This window comes from Oncorhynchus mykiss, chromosome 5, assembly GCF_057628025.1.
Source record: "Oncorhynchus mykiss isolate SJ-2025 chromosome 5, ASM5762802v1, whole genome shotgun sequence".
Lineage (NCBI taxonomy): Eukaryota > Metazoa > Chordata > Actinopteri > Salmoniformes > Salmonidae > Oncorhynchus > Oncorhynchus mykiss.
Genome location: NC_143026.1, coordinates 9731402 through 9752606, shown reverse-complemented (window position 1 = coordinate 9752606; position 21205 = coordinate 9731402). Strand labels below are relative to the sequence as shown.

The 21205-nt window shown below is 42.7% G+C and overlaps 1 protein-coding gene across 18 annotated transcripts in view; it reads left to right on the top strand.

Moving 5' to 3' along the window:
* ppip5k2 (diphosphoinositol pentakisphosphate kinase 2) overlaps positions 1–21205 on the top strand; it is a 70401-nt gene that overhangs the window by 14319 nt on the left and 34877 nt on the right. For all 18 annotated transcript variants that reach the window (XM_021601598.3, XM_090233663.1, XM_090233662.1 and 15 more), the window contains exons 5-18: positions 1301–1386; positions 5341–5495; positions 9055–9156; positions 9893–10054; positions 10737–10858; positions 14350–14451; positions 14898–14984; positions 15127–15202; positions 15299–15408; positions 15502–15587; positions 15737–15862; positions 16882–17003; positions 17558–17740; positions 18086–18227. In XM_021601598.3, coding sequence (XP_021457273.2) covers positions 1301–1386; positions 5341–5495; positions 9055–9156; positions 9893–10054; positions 10737–10858; positions 14350–14451; positions 14898–14984; positions 15127–15202; positions 15299–15408; positions 15502–15587; positions 15737–15862; positions 16882–17003; positions 17558–17740; positions 18086–18227 — 1661 coding nt within the window. The remainder of the gene's footprint in view (positions 1–1300; positions 1387–5340; positions 5496–9054; positions 9157–9892; positions 10055–10736; positions 10859–14349; positions 14452–14897; positions 14985–15126; positions 15203–15298; positions 15409–15501; positions 15588–15736; positions 15863–16881; positions 17004–17557; positions 17741–18085; positions 18228–21205) is intronic.

Below are 21205 nucleotides of genomic sequence, written 5' to 3'. Positions count from 1 at the left end.
TTTATTTCTAAGACATTTTAAGGTTTGTATCATTCACAACTAAAGTTACCAAATAACTCTAAATAAAATGTATTTATATAGCCCTTCTTACATCAGGTGATAGATATATCAAAGTGCTGTATAGAAACCCAGCCTAAAACCCCAAACAGCAAGCAATGCAGGTGTAGGAGCACGGTGGCTAGGAAAAACTCCTTAGAAAGGCCAGAACCTAGGAAGAAACCTAGAGAGGAACCAGGCTATGAGGGGTGGTCAGTCCTTTTCTGGCTGTGCCGGGTGGAGATTATAACAGAACATGGCCAAGATGTTCAAATGTTCATAGATGACCAGCAGGGTCAAATAATAGTAATCACAGCGAACAGGTCAGGGTCTGAAACCATCTGTTGCTGGCAGTAGTGCAGCTGCATGACCTGTACTAGTATTACTGAGCCTCAATTCCACCTGGCAAAGTTAGCATTTCCTTCTCATTTAACTTCTCAAAATATTGCCATACAGGAACTCACTTTTGTCCCTTGCCTTTCTCTGATTGATCCAACTGTTAACGACGATGGCGTTGTGATGGTGAATCGACTCCAAATTAATTGATTCCTTGACGACTTGCACGTCAACTCCCGATGTTGACTCCCATTTCTGAGTGTCGATGGTAAAAAGTAGTGCACTATATAGGTAATACTGTGCTGATTTGGACGCACCCCATTGCTGATTTGCTGTACATTGGGCCTATCCTATATTTACGATATGATGAAACAAAACTTGACACCCACCACTTGATACAGTGTTAAATGCTAAGTCATTGTACAGGCTAATGAAAGGCCAGTTCAATCAAGAAGCAGGGTGAAAAGGGATACTTCGGGATTTTGCCAATCTACTTCCAAAAAGTAAATTAACTCGTGGATACTATTTTAGTCTCTGTGTCCAGTATGAAATACATTTTGCGAGCCAATGGTAACTAGCGTTAGCACAATAACTGGAAGTCAGATACCCATAGACTTCATCATTGCGCTAACGCTAGCTAGCAATTGCTCTGGCACTAGTTAGCAACTTCCATAAAACCACGTGCAGAGACAGAATATTGGAATCCATGAGTTAATGTAACTCCGGGGAAGAGGATAAAGGGCTAAAATCCTGACGTATCCCTTTAAGAAAGTGGTCACATTCAGAAAGACTTGAAACAGCACACAGCTGTTTTAAAGGTGAAGCCTTGCTGCAGGCTAATTGACGCCACACAGCTAATGAAAAGAGTGGTTTTGATCCCTGTGTTGTTGATGCTCAGTCAGCTGATCTAGCATTTCTCTTCCTCCAGGAGGGAGGTGTACCGGATTCTGAAGAACCAGGGCATCCTGCTCCCACGTTACGCCGTTCTCAACAGAGACCCTGCGAGACCAGAGGGTTAGTACCCAGTACCTTAAAGGTCAAAGCAGGGTAGCCTAGTGGTTAGAGCGTTGGACTAGTAACCGGAAGGTTGCAAGTTCAAATCCCTGAGCTGACAAGGTACAAATCTGTCGTTCTGCCCCTGAACAGGCAGTTAACCCGCTGTTCCTAGGCCGTCATTGAAAAAAAGCAATGTTTCTCAATCCTGGTCCAGGCAACCCAAAGTTGTGCACATTTTTCTTAGTTTTTCAAGAGGCTTGATGATGAGTTGATTGGTTGAATTACGTTTTTGGATGCTAGGGAAAAATCTAAAATGTGCTTTCAGACTTCAAAAGTAATCTAATGTCAAGATGAGTACTTATCATGTATATCGATCCAGCTATGCCTCAAACTCCAAGATTAATGGAAAAGATGAGCACAGCCAATCTTTAAATCAAATGGTGCTTCTCTTTTCCATTCATCGGTATTGTGTATTGTGACATATAGCTGGATCTACAAAAGGGATGGCCTGGGATGTGGACTTAGCTCAACAGAAGAACAGGTTTGAGGTTTGCACACATCAGACAAGCTTTGAAGTGTAATGTCCCTTTAAGTTTATTCGTAGAATATGGGGCACGTTCTCAAAATGCGCCTCTGTATACCTTAATGATGTTGACAAAAAAAGTGTTTCAGTATAGGGAAGTAGCATTATGAATCACTGTCAGATCAGTGTTTAGACCATTGTGTTATTCTTCATTTGATTTCTGCCCAGAACCTCACGTTAGACTGTAAACATCCTGTTTCTGGTCCACTGCTTGGTCTGTGCCATAGTTTTTTTTGTTGTTGTAGTTTATTCTTATGATAATCCAAACAGAAATTGTGTCCAAAGATTTACTCACAAAACCACATTTCCATCCACAGTAAAGTTCAACCATGTCTAAAGGAAATTATGGACAGCTGTGATCGATCCAACCATGTTCAGCATGATTGGATCTTTTTGTGTCTGTAAATTGAATTATGTGAGAAATGGTGGCGGAAATGCCTTTTTTATGCGCCAATATTGATAAAATAACCACTTATCCATAATAATCTCATGTAGACTAGTCTACCCACACATCCTATCGCACTATATGGGCAAGCTGTTGGCCAGAGTGCCAAGACCAGAGGAGGCACCTTTGCTATTCTACGCAACAGTTTTTTTTTTTGTGACAAAACTATCAGAGTTGAAAATGTGATGATAAACACATTGAACTTTAGATTTTTATTTGGTACGTGACAATTTAAAGCGAAAAGGTACATTTTCTGTGCACTGCTTTCATCACACACTAATTTCTATCCTCAACGAGTCCGTTTGGTGGAAACACCGTTGGTGGGGAAATGTGCATATTGTCTTTATGCAGGATTGTGAATATTTGCATGAAAACCTAGCCAGTGATGTTAATTGTCTGGTTCAATATGTCAGCTCAATATACAAAACACATTTTTAACATTTTCAAATCTGTCGTATCTGGAATGGAATCAATCAGGACTGCTTTAAATTCCTCTCTCGTCCTTTAGATCGCTGCAAACATAAGATTACTGGCATGTAGAAAGGCTACAGGGATTAAACTGTTTTACATTTCAGTCTTAAAATGGCAACTAGCCATGACTGTGAAACAGATGGGGAAACAATACTGTTTTAGTGGAAACAATCCTGTCCAAAAGGACAATGCAGCCATTTGGCATCTGAAATGAACCCCCACCATCATGTTCAAATCCAATAGGAATATGAGCTACGGCTGGATAGACCTGTTCATACCACATCTGTTGCTGTTGGCAAATAAAGGCCATTCAGCTACGGCTTAAATTTTGCTCATTCCCTTGATGGTAGAGCTTTATCTTTTGGCAAAGAGACCTAATCGCGTCTCTTAACATATTATCTGCTAGCCTTTCCCAAGTGTACGTCATCAACACTTCTCTGAGATGAATTTATAATCAGACCATTGATCATTCAGGATGCCTCATTGTCTAGGTTGGATGCCTCATTGTTGTTTGAATGGCTACCACACAATGTTTGAATGGGCACCAGGTCTAATCCAGTCCTGGTACACAGGGTTGTGTTCATTAAAATGAAAACGTTCAGATAGGCCTATAGGCTCAGCTGTGTAATGTAGCTGCAGTGAACCGTGTGTGTGTTAGCAGCTGTCTCGTTCCCATCCACCCCCTGCTCTGAGGAGTAAAACTGGAGCACCACTAGGCCTGGGAGACCTGCTTCCTGTCTGTCCTGTCTCAGCTCTGCACTGCTTAGTGATTATACACCCACTCACACTGGTGTTTGGATCTCTCTCTGCCACGTTCCCTCTCTCCTGCTTGCTCTCGCTCTCTCGCACTCGCTCTTGCTCTCCCTTTTCCAGGATGATGTACTGTAGACTAGTCCTTCTGTCTCCTCTGTCTCTGTCTTTCTCGCTCTCCTCTCTTTCCCTGTTTTTCTCTACTGGTTCTCTAGTATGGGTGGCCAATTTAAGGAGGCCATCTGTGGACATGACAGCTGTCTGCTTTGACCTCTCTGACTCTAGGCTTCCATTGTGATAGATGGGATACACTATGGTGTTTCTTTTCCTTTTAATGAAATGGAATCTCTTCTACAATTCCATGTTGTTTCGTCTCTACGTTCATATTTATTGAAATTCTGTAGAGTTCCGTGTATTTACCAGAGGATGTTGAGAAGGCCTATTTAGAACAGCCAATGGGCTTTCGTCAACTAAACTAAATCACCCCGCCCAGTGTGTCAGAACACGTACGGGGACTTTTCAGACCAGCATCCTGTTGATAGGCCTATTAGCCTGAAACGAACCATATCCTCAACCGATTGGTAAATTAAATATCAGATTGCACGTCTGCCGCGTCCACTTAGTTTTTCCCGTTGGAACAGGCCTTTTCAGGCACGCAGCAGTAAAGATGGCTGCTGTGGAATCTAGCAGATAAGCCTCTGTGCAAACGAAGAAACCTTCCCTCCCAAAGTCTGGTTGTGTCCTAGCCAGTGGGGGTCACAGGTACTTTACTCACACATAGTCACTGCCATGCAGGCTTTTATTAGATATTCGGTTAATAGGTGAGAAACCATCTGGCCCCATTTTAATGTAGCAGTTTAGTGACTGTGCTGTTTTGGGGGGGTTCTCAGTGAGGTACATGCAGATTGGCAACCCTATGCTTTAGCCAATTTATTTAAAGCCGCTATGCTGCATCAGTTGGGCAACAGGTTATAATGCTTTTAAAGGGAGCATTATATTTCAGATGGTTGACAACATAATTTAATTGTCATTCAATTTAAAGCAGAATGTCATTTTTAAAAAGTCACCAGAAGTGACCTTCTCAGTTCTACACAAAAAATATCACAGGGGTGCCCCCCTCCCCCCAACACACACTCTTACTTTGCCTCCGCTGCTAAACTAAAATCCTAAAGGAAACACTGCCCTGGCATAAAAATATTAGTTTCCCTTTCTGTTGGATGAAGCCAGATTATAAAAGGAGAAAAGCATCAATGTATGAAATTCTCATTCTGCCTCACAGCAAGAGGCCTCTTTTGAACTATCAGGATATCCAAGGACATATCTGTTTTTGTCCATTTTCTATCTCTTTTGCATTACAAGCGCCCTAAACCAACAATGCAGTTAAAAAATAAAAATACCTACCAAAAAAGAAGAAGAAGAAGAAGAAGAAATAAACGTAACAAATAATTAAAGAGCAGCAGTAAAAGAGGATTGGTAACAACTCTTCTGTGACGCAGACACTGTAGAAACACTGTACTAACACCAGCACAAACAGATCTGGGACCAGGCTACAGAATTGGTTGGTTTGGTGCTGGACTATTAAATGACTGCACAGGGTATATCTCTTTGACCAGGGTTAGTGACCACTGTTGTACAGTAAAGAGTTGCTGCTAAGGGGTCTGATTTGAAGATCAAGGCCTGCTAATCCCATAGATAACCAGTTGTATGTGCCGTGTCTATCCAGAGTGTAACCTGGTGGAGGGGGAGGACCACGTGGAGGTGAACGGTGAAGTGTTCCAGAAGCCCTTTGTGGAGAAGCCTGTGAGTGCCGAGGACCACAATGTCTACATCTATTACCCCACGTCGGCCGGAGGGGGCAGCCAGAGGCTCTTCCGCAAGGTTAGGATGCACACAAAAGGTCATGACATCCATCCATACACCAATAGGCCATATATATATATATATATATAAGATAATATATATAATATATATAAGAAAATAAAGGGAACACTAAAATATTTATCAACCCATGGATGTCTGGATTTGAAGTGACACTCAAAATTAAAGTGGAAAACCACATTCCAAGCTGATCCAACTTTGATGTAATGTCCTAGATCTGAATGAATGAAATATTCTTATTAAATACTTTTTTCTTTACATAGTTGAATGTGCTGACAACAAAATCACACACAAATTATCAATGGAAATCAAATTTATCAACCCATGCATGTCTGGATTTGGAGTGACACTCAAAATTAAAGTGGAAAACCACACTACAGGCTGATCCAACTTTGATGTTATGTCCTTAAAACAAGTCAAAATGAGGCTCAGTAGTGTGTGTGGCCTCCATGTGCCTGTATGACCTCCCTACAACGCCTGGGCATGCTCCTGATGAGGTGGCGGATGGTCCCCTGAGGGATCTCCTCCCAGACCTGGATTAAAGCATCCGCCAACTCCTGGACAGTCTGTGGTGCAACGTGGCATTGGTGGATGGAGCGAGACATGATGTCCCAGATGTGCTCAATTGGATTCAGGTCTGGGGAACGGGTGGGCCAGTCCATAGCATCAATGCCTTCCTCGGGCCAGATGAGGTCTAGCATTGTCTTGCATTAGGAGGAACCCAGGGCCAACCGCACCAGCATATGGTCTCACAAGGGGTCTGAGGATCTCATCTCGGTACCTAATGGCAGTCAGGCTACCTCTGGCGAGCACATGGAGGGCTGTGCGGCCCCCCCAAAGAAATTCCACACCATGACTGACCCACCGCCAAACCGGTCATGCTGGAGGATGTTGCAGGCAGCAGAACGTTCTCCACGGCATCTCCAGACTGTCACATGTGCTCAGTGTGAACCTGCTTTCATCTGTAAAGAGCACAGGGCGCCAGTGGCGAATTTGCCAATCTTGGTGTTCTCTGGCAAATGCCAAACGTCCTGCACGGTGTTGGGCTGTAAGCACAACCCCCACCTGTGGACGTTGGGCCCTCATACCACCCACATGGAGTCTGTTTCTGACCGTTTGAGCAGACACATGCACATTTGTGGCCTGCTGGAGGTAATTCTGTAGGGCTCTGGCAGTACTCCTCCTGCTCCTCTTTGCACAAAGTCGGAGGTAGCGGTCCTGCTGCTGGGTTGTTGGCCTCCTCCACGTCTCCTGATGTACTGGCCTGTCTCCTGGTAGCGCCTCCATGCTCTGGACACTACGCTGACAGACACAGCAAACCTTCTTGCCACATCTCGCATTGATGTGCCATCCTGGATGAGCTGCACTACTAGAGCCACTTGTGTGGGTTGTAGACTCCGTCTTATGCTACCACTAGAGTGAAAGCACCGCCAGCATTCAAAAGTGACCAAAACATCAGCCAGGAAGCATAGGAACTGAGAAGTGGTCTGTGGTACCCACCTGCAGAACCACTCCTTTATTGGGGGATGTCTTGCTAAATGCCTATAATTTCCACCTGTTGTCTATTCCATTTGCACAACAGCATGTGAAATTTATTGTCAATCAGTGTTGCTTCCTAAGTGGACAGTTTGATTTCACAGAAGTGTGATTGACTTGGAGTTACATTGTGTTGTTTAAGTGTTCCCTTTATTTTTTTGAGCAGTGTGTATATATATATATATATATATATCACACACACACTATAAGTATATGGACACCTAAGTATATGGACACATTCGGCTATTTCAGCCACACCCGTTGCTGACAGGTGTATAAAATTGAGCACACAGCCATTCAATCTCCATAGAAAACCACCACAGTCAGTAAAATGGCCTTACTGAAGAGATCAGTGACGTTCAATGTGGCACAGTCATAGGATGCCACCTTTCCAACAAGTCAGTTTGTCAAATTGCTACCCCAGTCAGCTGTAAGTGAAGTGGAAACGTCTAGGAGCAACAATGGCTCAGTTGCGAAGTGATAGGCCACACAAGCTTACAGAATGGGACCGAGTGCTGAATATTATTTTTTTAATCGTCTGTCCTCTGTTGCATCAGTCGTTACCGAGTTCCAAACTGCCTCTGGAAGCAACTTCAGCACAATAACTGTTCGTCGGGAGCTTCATGAAATGGGTTTCCAAGGCTAAGCAGCCACACACAAGCCTAAGATCACCATGCGCAGTGCCAAGCGGAATTGTGTAAAGCTCAATGCTATTGGACTCTGGAGCAGTGAAAATTCATTCTCTGGAGTGGTGAATCATGCTTCACCATCTGGCAGTCTGACGGACGAATCTGCCTTTGGCGGATGCAATGAGAACGCTACCTGCCCCAATGCATAGAGCCAACTGTAAAGTTTGGTGTTGGAGTAATAATGGTCTGGGGCTGTTTTTCGGGCTAAGCCCCTTAGTTCCAGTAAAGGGAAATCTTAATGCTACAGCATACAATGACATTCTAGATGATTCTGTGCTTCCAGCTTTGTGGCAACAGTTTGGGGAAGGCCCTTCCAGTTTCAGCATGACAATGCCCCCATGCACAAAGTGAGGTCCATACATAAATGGTTTGTTAAGATCAGTGTGGAAGAACTTGACTGCATTGACCTCAACCCCATCAAACACCTTTGGGATGAATTGGAACGCTGACTGCGAGCCAGGTCTAATCGGCCAACATCAGTGCCCTACCTCACTAATGCTCTTGTGGCTGAATGGAAGCCAGTCCCCACAGCAATGTTCCAACATCTAGTGGAAAGCCTTCCCATAAGAGTGGAGGCTGTTATAGCATCAAAGGAGGGACCAACTCCATATTGATGCCCATGATTTTGTAATGAGATGTTCGATGAGCAGGTGTCCACATACTTTTGGTCATGTAATACACATACACACAGTCAGCTGTCAACATTCCTAACTAAGGCCATAACTCAGTGCTCTAGCAACAACTCTGCAGTGTTTACAAGCCCCTAATACAATTTCCTACTAACTAGAGCCTGCTAGAACCTGTACAAGCCACTAACACCCTGCAGGGCTAGCTAGGGCCTCTGCAAGGCTAGCTAGAGCCTCTAACCCCCTGCAAGGCTAGCTAGAGCCTCTAACCCCCTGCAAGGCTAGCTAGAGCCTCTAACCCCCTGCAAGGCTAGCTAGAGCCTCTAACCCCCTGCAAGGCTAGCTAGAGCCTCTAACCCCCTGCAAGGCTAGCTAGAGCCTCTAACCCCCTGCAAGGCTAGCTAGAGCCTCTAACCCCCTGCAAGGCTAGCTAGAGCCTCTAACCCCCTGCAAGGCTAGCTAGAGCCTCTAACCCCCTGCAAGGCTAGCTAGAGCCTCTAACCCCCTGCAAGGCTAGCTAGAGCCTCTAACCCCCTGCAAGGCTAGCTAGAGCCTCTAACCCCCTGCAAGGCTAGCTAGAGCCTCTAACCCCCTGCAAGTCTAGCTAGAGCCTCTAACCCCCTGCAGGGCTAGCTAAAGACTGTACAAGTCACGGTACAGCATTCATGGCTGTCCATGTAATTTCTCTCCACCTGATCTTCCCTCTAGATTGGAAGCAGAAGTAGTGTTTATTCGCCCGAGAGCAATGTGCGAAAAACTGGATCCTACATTTATGAAGAGTTCATGCCAACGGATGGAACTGATGTGAAGGTAAATCCCATTAGCCAACAGCCGTTTGTGTTAAACGTGTTTACTTCAGTGTTTTCCATTCTACTGTCTAAAAAATAGGGCATCCTCAGGGGTGAATTTAGAGTCAATATTTGCCTTAAAGAACAACATAATAGGATTTATGTGTTATGCCTCGTGGAAGACTGTCTCGGTTTCAAAAATGATGAGAGGAGAGTGACTGTGCAAATCTAGACTGCGGAGTCTGCCGAAATAGGAGAACTCCAACCCAGCAGTATATATATCATTCTGCTTATCTCATGGGCTCAGCTGAAAAGGGATCTAGCTAAAACCACATATTATGTCTACGTTCCAAGTGGCGTAGGGCCCATAGGGTACCACTTGGGACAAGCTATATTTACTATCTGGGACCAGCTGAAATAGGGCAGCTAAAAATGCTCATTATATTTACTTTGCAGGATCAGGCACCAGCTTTTAGTTACACAGCTGATAAAAGGCGAGGACAGTGAGGCCACTAGATTCAGTATTTCAGTGTGTATGTCCATGGTCTTTGCTTTGAGCACCACAGTCAAGGCTGTGTCCCGAATTGCACCCTATTCAGTGCACTACTTTTGACCAGGGCCCCTACTCTCAGAGAACAATGGAAGTAGAATAGATAAATAAAAAAATAAAAAAAATCATAAATGCTGGATAGGTAACCATCATTTTGTGGTTGTGTGTGGGGGGCGGTGTCTGTGTGTGGGGTGGTCTTGGTCCTTAGGTGTACACAGTGGGGCCGGACTACGCCCACGCGGAGGCCAGGAAGTCCCCGGCCCTGGACGGCAAGGTGGAGCGGGACAGTGAAGGCAAGGAGGTGCGCTACCCTGTTATCCTCAACGCCCGCGAGAAGCTCATCGCCTGGAAGGTCTGTCTGGCCTTCAAGGTAACCAGGGACAACACGCTAGCAACCGGTAACCAGGGACAACACACCAGCAACCAGTAATCAGGGACAACACGCTAGCAACCATGACCTTAAGCTCTGCCAAGACTGTTGTTATGTCCCAAATGTCACCCTATTCCCTACATAGTGCACTACTTTGTACCAGAGCCCTGACCCTCTGGTCCAAAGTGATGTACTGTATAAGGAACAAGCTACCGTTTAGGACCAAGCCAGGGACTTGACTCATTATCCTTAGTCTGACTTGATTAAGGTGGACAGCCCTGTGGAATAGACCAAGCAAAGGTGATGGGGGTTGTCTAAAGAGAGACAAGTGGCCTAAATGCTAGGAAACACAGAGTAGAAGTGCCTTAAGTATCCAAGTTCCCTAGAGACTAAATAGAATGTAGTGCCCAAATTGTAACACATTATCAGAAATATCAAAGTATATCAAGACATTGTCTGTTTTCAATTATGGCCCAATAATGTGCATTCCATCTGATTAATCAAATAATGTATTTTAATATTCTTTGATACTGTGTACAGTAAACTGCTTTCAATGACGATAGGTTTCAATTCCCGTATCTGCCTTACCAGTGAACCATAAAGGCCTGTTTGCAACTTTGGATAGTGAGGTTTAAATGTCACATCTCTGATTCTCAGTTTCACTTCTCCTTTCTCTTGACAGCAAACGGTCTGTGGTTTCGACTTGCTACGTGCCAACGGCCAGTCGTACGTGTGTGACGTCAACGGCTTCAGCTTCGTCAAGAACTCCATGAAGTACTACGACGACTGTGCAAAAATACTGGGGTCAGAATACACATTTTGGAGAAAAGAAATGACTAATTATTGTTGCTAAAATTTTACAGTTTGCAAATGATCTTAATCATTTAAGTAATTAGTTATGGGTATTCCTAAATGAATGAAATAGGTTATGTAGTACTTTAGATGGAAGACGCTTCATATGATGTCTAATGTTGCCTTGTAAAAATAATGAAGGTTTTTTAAAATTTATTTTTATATATATATAAAATACAGTGCCTTGCGAAAGTATTCGGCCCCCTTGAACTTTGCGACCTTTTGCCACATTTCAGGCTTCAAACAAAGATATAAACTGTATTTTTTTGTGAAGAATCAACAACAAGTGGGACACAATCATGAAGTGGAACGACATTTATTGCATATTTCAAACTTTTTTAACAAATCAAAAACTGAAAAATTGGGCGTGCAAAATTATTCAGCCCCCTTAAGTTAATACTTTGTAGCGCCACCTTTTGCTGCGATTACAGCTGTAAGTCGCTTGGGGTATGTCTCTATCAGTTTTGCACATCGAGAGACTGACATTTTTTCCCATTCCTCCTTGCAAAACAGCTCGAGCTCAGTGAGGTTGGATGGAGAGCATTTGTGAACAGCAGTTTTCAGTTCTTTCCACAGATTCTCGATTGGATTCAGGTCTGGACTTTGACTTGGCCATTCTAACACCTGGATATGTTTATTTTTGAACCATTCCATTGTAGATTTTGCTTTATGTTTTGGATCATTGTCTTGTTGGAAGACAAATCTCCGTCCCAGTCTCAGGTCTTTTGCATACTCCATCAGGTTTTCTTCCAGAATGGTCCTGTATTTGGCTCCATCCATCTTCCCATCAATTTTAACCATCTTCCCTGTCCCTGCTGAAGAAAAGCAGGCCCAAACCATGATGCTGCCACCAACATGTTTGACAGTGGGGATGGTGTGTTCAGCTGTGTTGCTTTTACGCCAAACATAACGTTTTGCATTGTTGCCAAAAAGTTCAATTTGGGTTTCATCTGACCAGAGCACCTTCTTCCACATGTTTGGTGTGTCTCCCAGGTGGCTTGTGGCAAACTTTAAACGACACTTTTTATGGATATCTTTAAGAAATGGCTTTCTTCTTGCCACTCTTCCATAAAGGCCAGATTTGTGCAATATACGACTGATTGTTGTCCTATGGACATAGTCTCCCACCTCAGCTGTAGATCTCTGCAGTTCATCCAGAGTGATCATGGGCCTCTTGGCTGCATCTCTGATCAGTCTTCTCCTTGTATGAGCTGAAAGTTTAGAGGGACGGCCAGGTCTTGGTAGATTTGCAGTGTTCTGATACTCCTTCCATTTCAATATTATCGCTTGCACAGTGCTCCTTGGGATGTTTAAAGCTTGGGAAATCTTTTTGTATCCAAATCCGGCTTTAAACTTCTTCACAACAGTATCTCGGACCTGCCTGGTGTGTTCCTTGTTCTTCATGAGGCTCTCTGCGCTTTTAACGGACCTCTGAGACTATCACAGTGCAGGTGCATTTATACGGAGACTTGATTACACACAGGTGGATTATATTTATCATCATTAGTCATTTAGGTCAACATTGGATCATTCAGAGATCCTCACTGAACTTCTGGAGAGAGTTTGCTGCACTGAAAGTAAAGGGGCTGAATAATTTTGCACGCCCAATTTTTCAGTTTTTGATTTGTTAAAAAAGTTTGAAATATCCAATAAATGTCGTTCCACTTCAGGATTGTGTCCCACTTGTTGTTGATTCTTCACAAAAAAATACAGTTTTATATCTTTATGTTTGAAGCCTGAAATGTGGCAAAAGGTCGCAAAGTTCAAGGGGGCCGAATACTTTCGCAAGGCACTGTGTATATATATATATATATATATATATATCTCACACACACACACACACACACACACATCTAAAAATAACACATCTAAAAATAAATACAAATATTTATTTAACTAGGCAAGTCAGATAAGAACAAATTTTTATTTACAATGACGGTCTACCGGGAAACAGTGGGTTAACTGCCTTGTTCAGGGGCAGAACGACAGATTTTTATCTCGTCACCTCTGGAATTCGATCTAGCAACCTTTCGGTTACTGGTCCGACGCTGTAACCACAAGGCTACTTGGACCGAACCGTTGACTGTAAGATCCATTCAATAGTTAATGGAGCATCTTAGATCACCAGTGATTTCAAATGTTTCCACGGACCCCAAAACGATCCTAATGTAGCATGCATCGGGTCAGAAAATCAAACGTTACAAATCGCCGGTTTAATTATAAATATTTTTTCGTATATTACTTTCTTTCTACCGAAATAACCTAATCTTTTGTAACAACTGATACACATCAGTGTCGAACTAAGCATGTAACTGTGTTGACAGTCATTGATCTACAAGTCATTTTGTGTGCTGAGCAACCCCAGGTAATATCAGTGGCCTAGTCAAACTGTTTCACTGTGCACAGCTTCATGCTGACCAGACTGAGGTAATATCAGTAGCCTAGTTAAACTGTTTCACTGTGCACAACTTTCTTGCTGACCAGACTGAGGTAATATCAGTAGCCTAGTTAAACTGTTTCACTGTGCACAACTTTCTTGCTGACCAGACTGAGGTAATATCAGTAGCCTAGTTAAACTGTTTCACTGTGCCCAGCTTCATGCTGACCAGACTGAGGTGATATCAGTAGCCTAGTCAAACTGTTTCACTGTGCCCAGCTTCTTGCTGACCAGACTGAGGTAATATCAGTGGCGGCCTGTTTTGATCTTGAACTACTGCACAGCACCTTCAGCTTTCAAATGCTAAAATGGCTTGTTGGATATTAGGCTTTATTAGTTGAGTGACAACCTATGTAATTTGCTATAGGTTATTATCTATGTGCTGTTGAAAATGGTGTTTTACCATAATAAAAGTACATTACCGGAGACCACTCATCTGGCTATTCCTGCTGAACTGGCTTACAGTAGATTTCATTTAGATTCTTCAGGTTCACCATCAGTAATAGTTTTGGTAGTTTTACTTAACACTGATTGTTTAATCTTTTGATATGTAGGTTAAAGTTGATCATTTCATCACAATAACGGCATATCAGGAGGAGAAAATAAGCTATTTAAAAACTTTCAAACATTCCATTTTGCAGAATTTAATTTAGAATGGAGTGTGAATGTGTTTATGCAACAAATGTTATAGTGCATCGATTCGTTCTCTAAACAAACCGAACCCCCCCCCCCCCCCCCTGAATTGTTTAAAACTAAAACGTATCAATCTGTATCGTATCGGAGCCCATTCATCTGGATCCATGTACGTATTGAATCGTCTAGAAAGGGAAAGATGCACATCACTATTACACAGATTCATAATGGTCAGACACAGCTTGTTTTAAGATGAATATATGTATTAGGCAATGTAGCGCTAATACAACCCAATACATCATGTAATAAGAATGATCTTCAAGTAGTTACCAAAGTTTCTTTGTCCCTGAACATCATCTGTCCTCTCCTGTAGAAATATCATCATGAGAGAGCTGGCTCCCCAGTTTTCCATCCCGTGGTCCATTCCTCTGGAGGCTGAAGATATCCCCATTGTCCCCACCACCTCTGGAACCATGTACGTATTTACACACATTTTGATGATGCGTTCGTAGTGAATAAAGCTGTTTTAGCCATAGAAAATGTAGCTGTAAATTGGTGCATTTTTAGGCCCCAACTTGACTTCCGTGTGCATAACTCAAATGTTCCTGCATATCCTCCATTGACATAATCGTATACATTTAAATCAAGCAAAAAAGATAAGCGTTAGTTAGAGCGTTGGACTAGTAACCGGAAGGTTGTGAGTTCAAACCCCCGAGCTGACGAGGTACAAATCTGTCGTTCTGCCCCTGAACAGGCAGTTAACCCACTGTTCCCAGGCCGTCATTGAAAATAAGAATTTGTTCTTAACTGACTTGCCTGGTTAAATAAAGGTAAAATAAAAATAAATAAAAAAATAGAACATGGCTGAACTCCACTCATATGGGAAGTTGATATCTTTAACTGTTGCTCCTCTTAACTCAGGATGGAGCTACGGTGTGTTATCGCTGTGATTCGTCATGGCGACAGAACTCCCAAACAGAAAATGAAAATGGAGGTTCGGCACCAAAGGTACATGACAGCTGTTCCCACACAGTCAATGTACAGGGCTACTGTCACACTACAGTACTGTTAACATGGTGATTCAGTATTGGTGAATGTTTTCACCACTGTAATGTATCGCCTCTTTATTTGTATTTATTACTTTTTTTAGGTTTTTTGATCTATTTGAAAAATGTGGCGGGTACAAAAACAAAAAACTAAAGTTGAAAAAGCCAAAGCAGTTACAGGTAAATAAAACCTATTTGTATCCTTTGTACGTTGTAGCTTCACGTGTTGTACAGTACAACTTACCTGCATCGCAATTTGTTTATGTCCAAATCCAGGAAGTGCTAGATATCGCAAGACAACTCCTTGTCGAAATCGGACAGAACAACGATTCCGAAATTGAAGAATCCAAAGCAAAACTTGAACAACTGAAAACAGTCCTTGAAATGTATGTGTTACTGCACATTCCCAGATGTCTTTCTAACGATTTGAATATTTGATTTAACAATCTGCTCTTAAAACAAAATGTGTTTTGCTTTAGGTATGGCCATTTTTCTGGCATCAATCGCAAGGTTCAGATGACGTACCTTCCGCATGGGTGCCCCAAAACATCCAGTGAGGAGGAAGGTAGGATTTGTTCTGTCATCTAGACTTTATATAACAGTTTCTCTAGTCTGTGAACTGATTGTTTGTGTCTGTCTGTGTGGTTCTCTGTGACTTACTGACTCATTATATGTGTGTTTCTCTGTGTTGTCTCTGCTTGCTGTGCCCTATAGACGTGCGTAGGGATGACCCTTCTCTGCTGCTGGTGTTGAAGTGGGGTGGGGAGCTGACCCCGGCAGGCAGGGTACAGGCTGAGGAGCTGGGCAGGGCCTTCCGCTGCATGTACCCTGGAGGACAAGGTAACAACCTCTATCCTCCACTCCCTCTTTATAGACAAGGTAACAACCTCTATCCTCCACTCCCTCTTTATAGACAAGGTAACAACCTCTATCCTCCACTCCCTCTTTATAGACAAGGTAACAAACTCTATCCTCCACTCCCTCTTTATAGACAAGGTAACAAACTCTATCCTCCACTCCCTCTTTATAGACAAGGTAACAACCTCTATCCTCCACTCCCTCTTTATAGACAAGGTAACAACCTCTATCCTCCACTCCCTCTTTATAGACAAGGTAACAACCTCTATCCTCCACTCCCTCTTTATAGACAAGGTAACAAACTCTATCCTCCACTCCCTCTTTATAGACAAGGTAACAAACTCTATCCTCCACTCCCTCTTTATAGACAAGGTAACAAACTCTATCCTCCACTCCCTCTTTATAGACAAGGTAACAACCTCTATCCTCCACTCCCTCTTTATAGACAAGGTAACAACCTCTATCCTCCACTCCCTCTTTATAGACAAGGTAACAACCTCTATCCTCCACTCCCTCTTTATAGACAAGGTAACAAACTCTATCCTCCACTCCCTCTTTATAGACAAGGTAACAACCTCTATCCTCCACTCCCTCTTTATAGACAAGGTAACAAACTCTATCCTCCACTCCCTCTTTATAGACAAGGTAACAACCTCTATCCTCCACTCCCTCTTTATAGACAAGGTAACAACCTCTATCCTCCACTCCCTCTTTATAGACAAGGTAACAACCTCTATCCTCCACTCCCTCTTTATAGACAAGGTAACAAACTCTATCCACTCAGGCTTTAAAGCGGCAATCAGCAGTTGAAACAATAACAAAGCTTTTTTCCTGATACCCCAAATGACCCCAATCCTGACTTCCATTTATTTCTCTACCTAGATAAGTACAATCCACTTCAATACCCATCTCATGTTCCATATTTAGGTTGTAATGTTAAATTAGTGGACGTCCTCACAGACTCACACTGATGTGTAAAAAGCTGATTTGGTATTTTCCAGGTGACTACGCAGGATTCCCAGGGTGTGGCCTGCTGCGCCTCCACAGCACCTACAGACACGACCTGAAGATCTACGCCTCCGACGAGGGACGCGTTCAGATGACAGCCGCTGCCTTCGCTAAGGTCTGTCTGACAGTACAGATTTTTAAAGAGACATCTGGCCGATGTTTTTAGACCACAACATTTTTTTTTTAATGTTAAGATAAATCCACGTCCCATGCCTATTTGCCTCTTCCCAAATGAATAGAAAATACTAACTCACAATAACATCTGGAAATTAAATGGCGCTTATCTTTTTTCCATCTAATTTTGTATTGAGGCAAATCTCGATCTACTCAACCAGATGATCTGAAATGTGGATATATCTCAATGTGTGTCTACTTTTGACATCTAAATAGAAACATCTGACACACACTTTCTTTTTGAAGTGAAATGTACTTTTAAGAATGTTGTCTCGTTAGTCAGTCAGTCTAGTTATAATACGTAGCCTAGTGGTTAAGAGCATTGGGCCAGTAACCAAAAGGTCGCTTTTTCGAATACCAGAGCCGACTAGGTGAATAATCTGTCGATGTGCCCTTGAGCAAGGCATTTAACCCTAATTGCTCCTGTAAGTCACTCTGGATAAGAGCATCTGCTGAATGACTAAAATGTAAATATATCTGGTGGCATCCATTTAGGGACTGCTGGCGCTGGAGGGCGAGCTGACACCAATCCTGGTGCAGATGGTGAAGAGTGCCAACATGAACGGGCTGCTGGACAGCGACAGCGACTCTCTCAGCAGCTGCCAGCAGCGCGTCAAGGCCCGTCTCCACGAGATCCTGCAGAGAGATAGGGACTTCACTGCCGAAGATTACGAGAAGGTTGGGACTATGTGATGCAGTCTTAAGTTCTGTCCTGTCCGATCCATTTTGTCTGTGACTGTTGTGGAGAAAGCCACTCGGTGACAAAATATATATTGGCGTTTGATCATTATAAGTACTACTGTTGTAAATAGATTCTTGCTAAAATATTATTTTTGAAAATGTCCAATGACCCATTTTTTTCTTGTCCTAATGAAATAGTCCAAGCAGGACACATAAGCTGACAGGGCTCAGAGATGTATAAAACCCTGTCTCTGACTGTGGGCCGTAGTGATTTTTGTCTGCACCATCCCTAATATTTCCCCCCTTCCTAGTGCTCATAGTATTTTGTCTTTCTGTTCCCAGCTGGCACCCACCACCAGCTCCTCCTTGATCAAGTCCATGCAGATGATCAAGAACCCGGTGAAGACGTGTGACAAGGTGTACGCTCTCATTCAGAGCCTCACTCTGCAGATCAGACAGAGGATGGAGGACCCCAAGTCAGCTGGTAAACACTCTGCTCATATCTCCAGCGAAGATCCCCATTGAAACTAATGAACTCCAGGGATGGTTCCAAATGGTACCTTATTCCCTTCTTTAGTGCACTCGCTTTGACCAGGACCCGTAAAGGCACTGTCGTGAAATAAATTGCCTTTTGGGATGCTCCCCAAAATTTGCTCTGAAACCCCATTTTAAAATCCATAATTAAGTTGGATCATAGGTCCCTGTCATTATCGTGAGTCACTAAGTCAATGGCTTGAATTGAAAGTTAGAGCTCTGATTTGGAGCAACGGGCTTGTTAGTGAGGGGATGAGGAAACGGAGACCTTGATTCTGGTTTGGATTCTATGACACATCCCACTTAATGAGTATGAATGAACCATAACATTCCCTCCCCATGTAGTAACCAAAAAAGTGTTAAAACAAATCAAAATATATTTTATATTTGAGATTCTTCAAAGTAGCCACCTTTTGCCTTGATGACAGCTTTGCACACTCTTGGCATTCTCTCAACCAGCATGGAGGTGTGTTGGGTCATTGTCCTGTTGAAAAACAAATGATAGTCCCTCTAAGCGCAAACCAGATGAGATGGCGTATCGCTGAAGAATGCTGTGGTAGCCATGCTGGTTAAGTTTGCCTTGAATTCTAAATAAATCACAGACAGTGTCACTAGCAAAGCACCCCCAAACCATCACACCGTTTTAGAAAGGAAAACCCTGGAATGAGTAGGTGTGTCCAAACTTTTAACTGGTACTGTATATGTCATGCGACCTTTTATTTTATTTTTATTTTTTTTTTTATTTTACCTTTATTTAACCAGGTAGGCAAGTTGAGAAGTTCTCATTTACAATTGCGACCTGGCCAAGATAAAGCAAAGCAGTTCGACACATACAACGACACAGAGTTACACATGGAGTAAAACAAACATACAGTCAATAATACAGTAGAAACAAGTCTATATACAATGTGAGCAAATGAGGTGAGATAAGGGAGGTAAAGGCAAAAAAAGGCCATGGTGGCAAGGTAAATACAATATAGCAAGTAAAACACTGGAATGGTAGTTTTGCAATGGAAGAATGTGCAAAGTAGAAATAAAAATAATGGGGTGCAAAGGAGCAAAATAAATAAATAAATAAATAAATAAAATACAGTAGGGAAAGAGGTAGTTGTTTGGGCTAAATTATAGGTGGGCTATGTACAGGTGCAGTAATCTGTGAGCTGCTCTGACAGTTGGTGCTTAAAGCTAGTGAGGGAGATAAGTGTTTCCAGTTTCAGAGATTTTTGTAGTTCGTTCCAGTCCATTGGCAGCAGAGAACTGGAAAGAGAGGCGGCCAAAGAAAGAATTGGTTTTGGGGGTGACTAGAGAGATATACCTGCTGGAGCGTGTGCTACAGGTGGGAGATGCTATGGTGACCAGCGAGCTGAGATAAGGGGGGACTTTACCTAGCAGGGTCTTGTAGATGACATGGAGCCAGTGGGTTTGGCGACGAGTATGAAGCGAGGGCCAGCCAACGAGAGCGTACAGGTCGCAATGGTGGGTAGTATATGGGGCTTTGGTGACAAAACGGATTGCACTGTGATAGACTGCATCCAATTTGTTGAGTAGGGTATTGGAGGCTATTTTGTAAATGACATCGCCTAAGTCGAGGATTGGTAGGATGGTCAGCTTTACAAGGGTATGTTTGGCAGCATGAGTGAAGGATGCTTTGTTGCGAAATAGGAAGCCAATTCTAGATTTAACTTTGGATTGGAGATGTTTGATATGGGTCTGGAAGGAGAGTTTACAGTCTAACCAGACACCTAAGTATTTGTAGTTGTCCACGTATTCTAAGTCAGAGCCGTCCAGAGTAGTGATGTTGGACAGGCGGGTAGGTGCAGGTAGAGATCGGTTGAAGAGCATGCATTTAGTTTTACTTGTATTTAAGAGCAATTGGAGGCCACGGAAGGAGAGTTGTATGGCATTGAAGCTTGCCTGGAGGGTTGTTAACACAGTGTCCAAAGAAGGGCCGGAAGTATACAGAATGGTGTCGTCTGCGTAGAGGTGGATCAGAGACTCACCAGCAGCAAGAGCGACCTCATTGATGTATACAGAGAAGAGAGTCGGTCCAAGAATTGAACCCTGTGGCACCCCCATAGAGACTGCCAGAGGTCCGGACAACAGACCCTCCGATTTGACACACTGAACTCTATGTGAAATGCTTGTGCTTCTAGTTCCGACAATGCAGTAATAACCAACAAGTAATCTAGCTAACAATTCCAAAACTACTACCTTATAGACACAAGTGTAAGGGGATAAAGAATATGTACATAAAGATATATGAATCAGTGATGGTACAGAGCGGCATAGGCAAGATACAGTAGATGGTATTGAGTACAGTATATACATATGAGATGAGTATGTAAACAAAGTGGCTAGTGATACATGTATTACATAAAGATGCAGTAGATGATACAGAGTACAGTATATACCTGACACCACACTCCGAGGGCCGATGTGAGCAAATGAGGTGAGATAAGGGAGGTAAAGGCAAAAAAAAGGCCATGGTGGCAAAGTAAATACAATAAAGCAAGTAAAACACTGGAATGGTAGATTTGCAGTGGAAGAATGTGCAAAGTAGAAATAAAAATAATGGGGTGCAAAGGAGCTAAATAAATAAATAAAATAAATACAGTAGGGAAAGAGGTAGTGATGACACAAGATGGTAATCATGAAATTAGGGGGGTAAAAATTGCAACAAAAAAATAAATGTATGTCCCAGATGAAAGTAGATTACACTGATATTCACAGTTACTTAATAAAGTAGTTTTGACTCAGTTCTTATTCATTATTTGACATGCCATATTTTACCACAATATCTAAAAGTTATTGGGATATGAATGAAAGACAATATTAAACCATTTAATTTGTTTTTTTTAACTACATTTTGAATGATGTTTTGGTCAAACTGTCATCTAAATGTGGTAGTCGCAGTATTTGTGTACATGC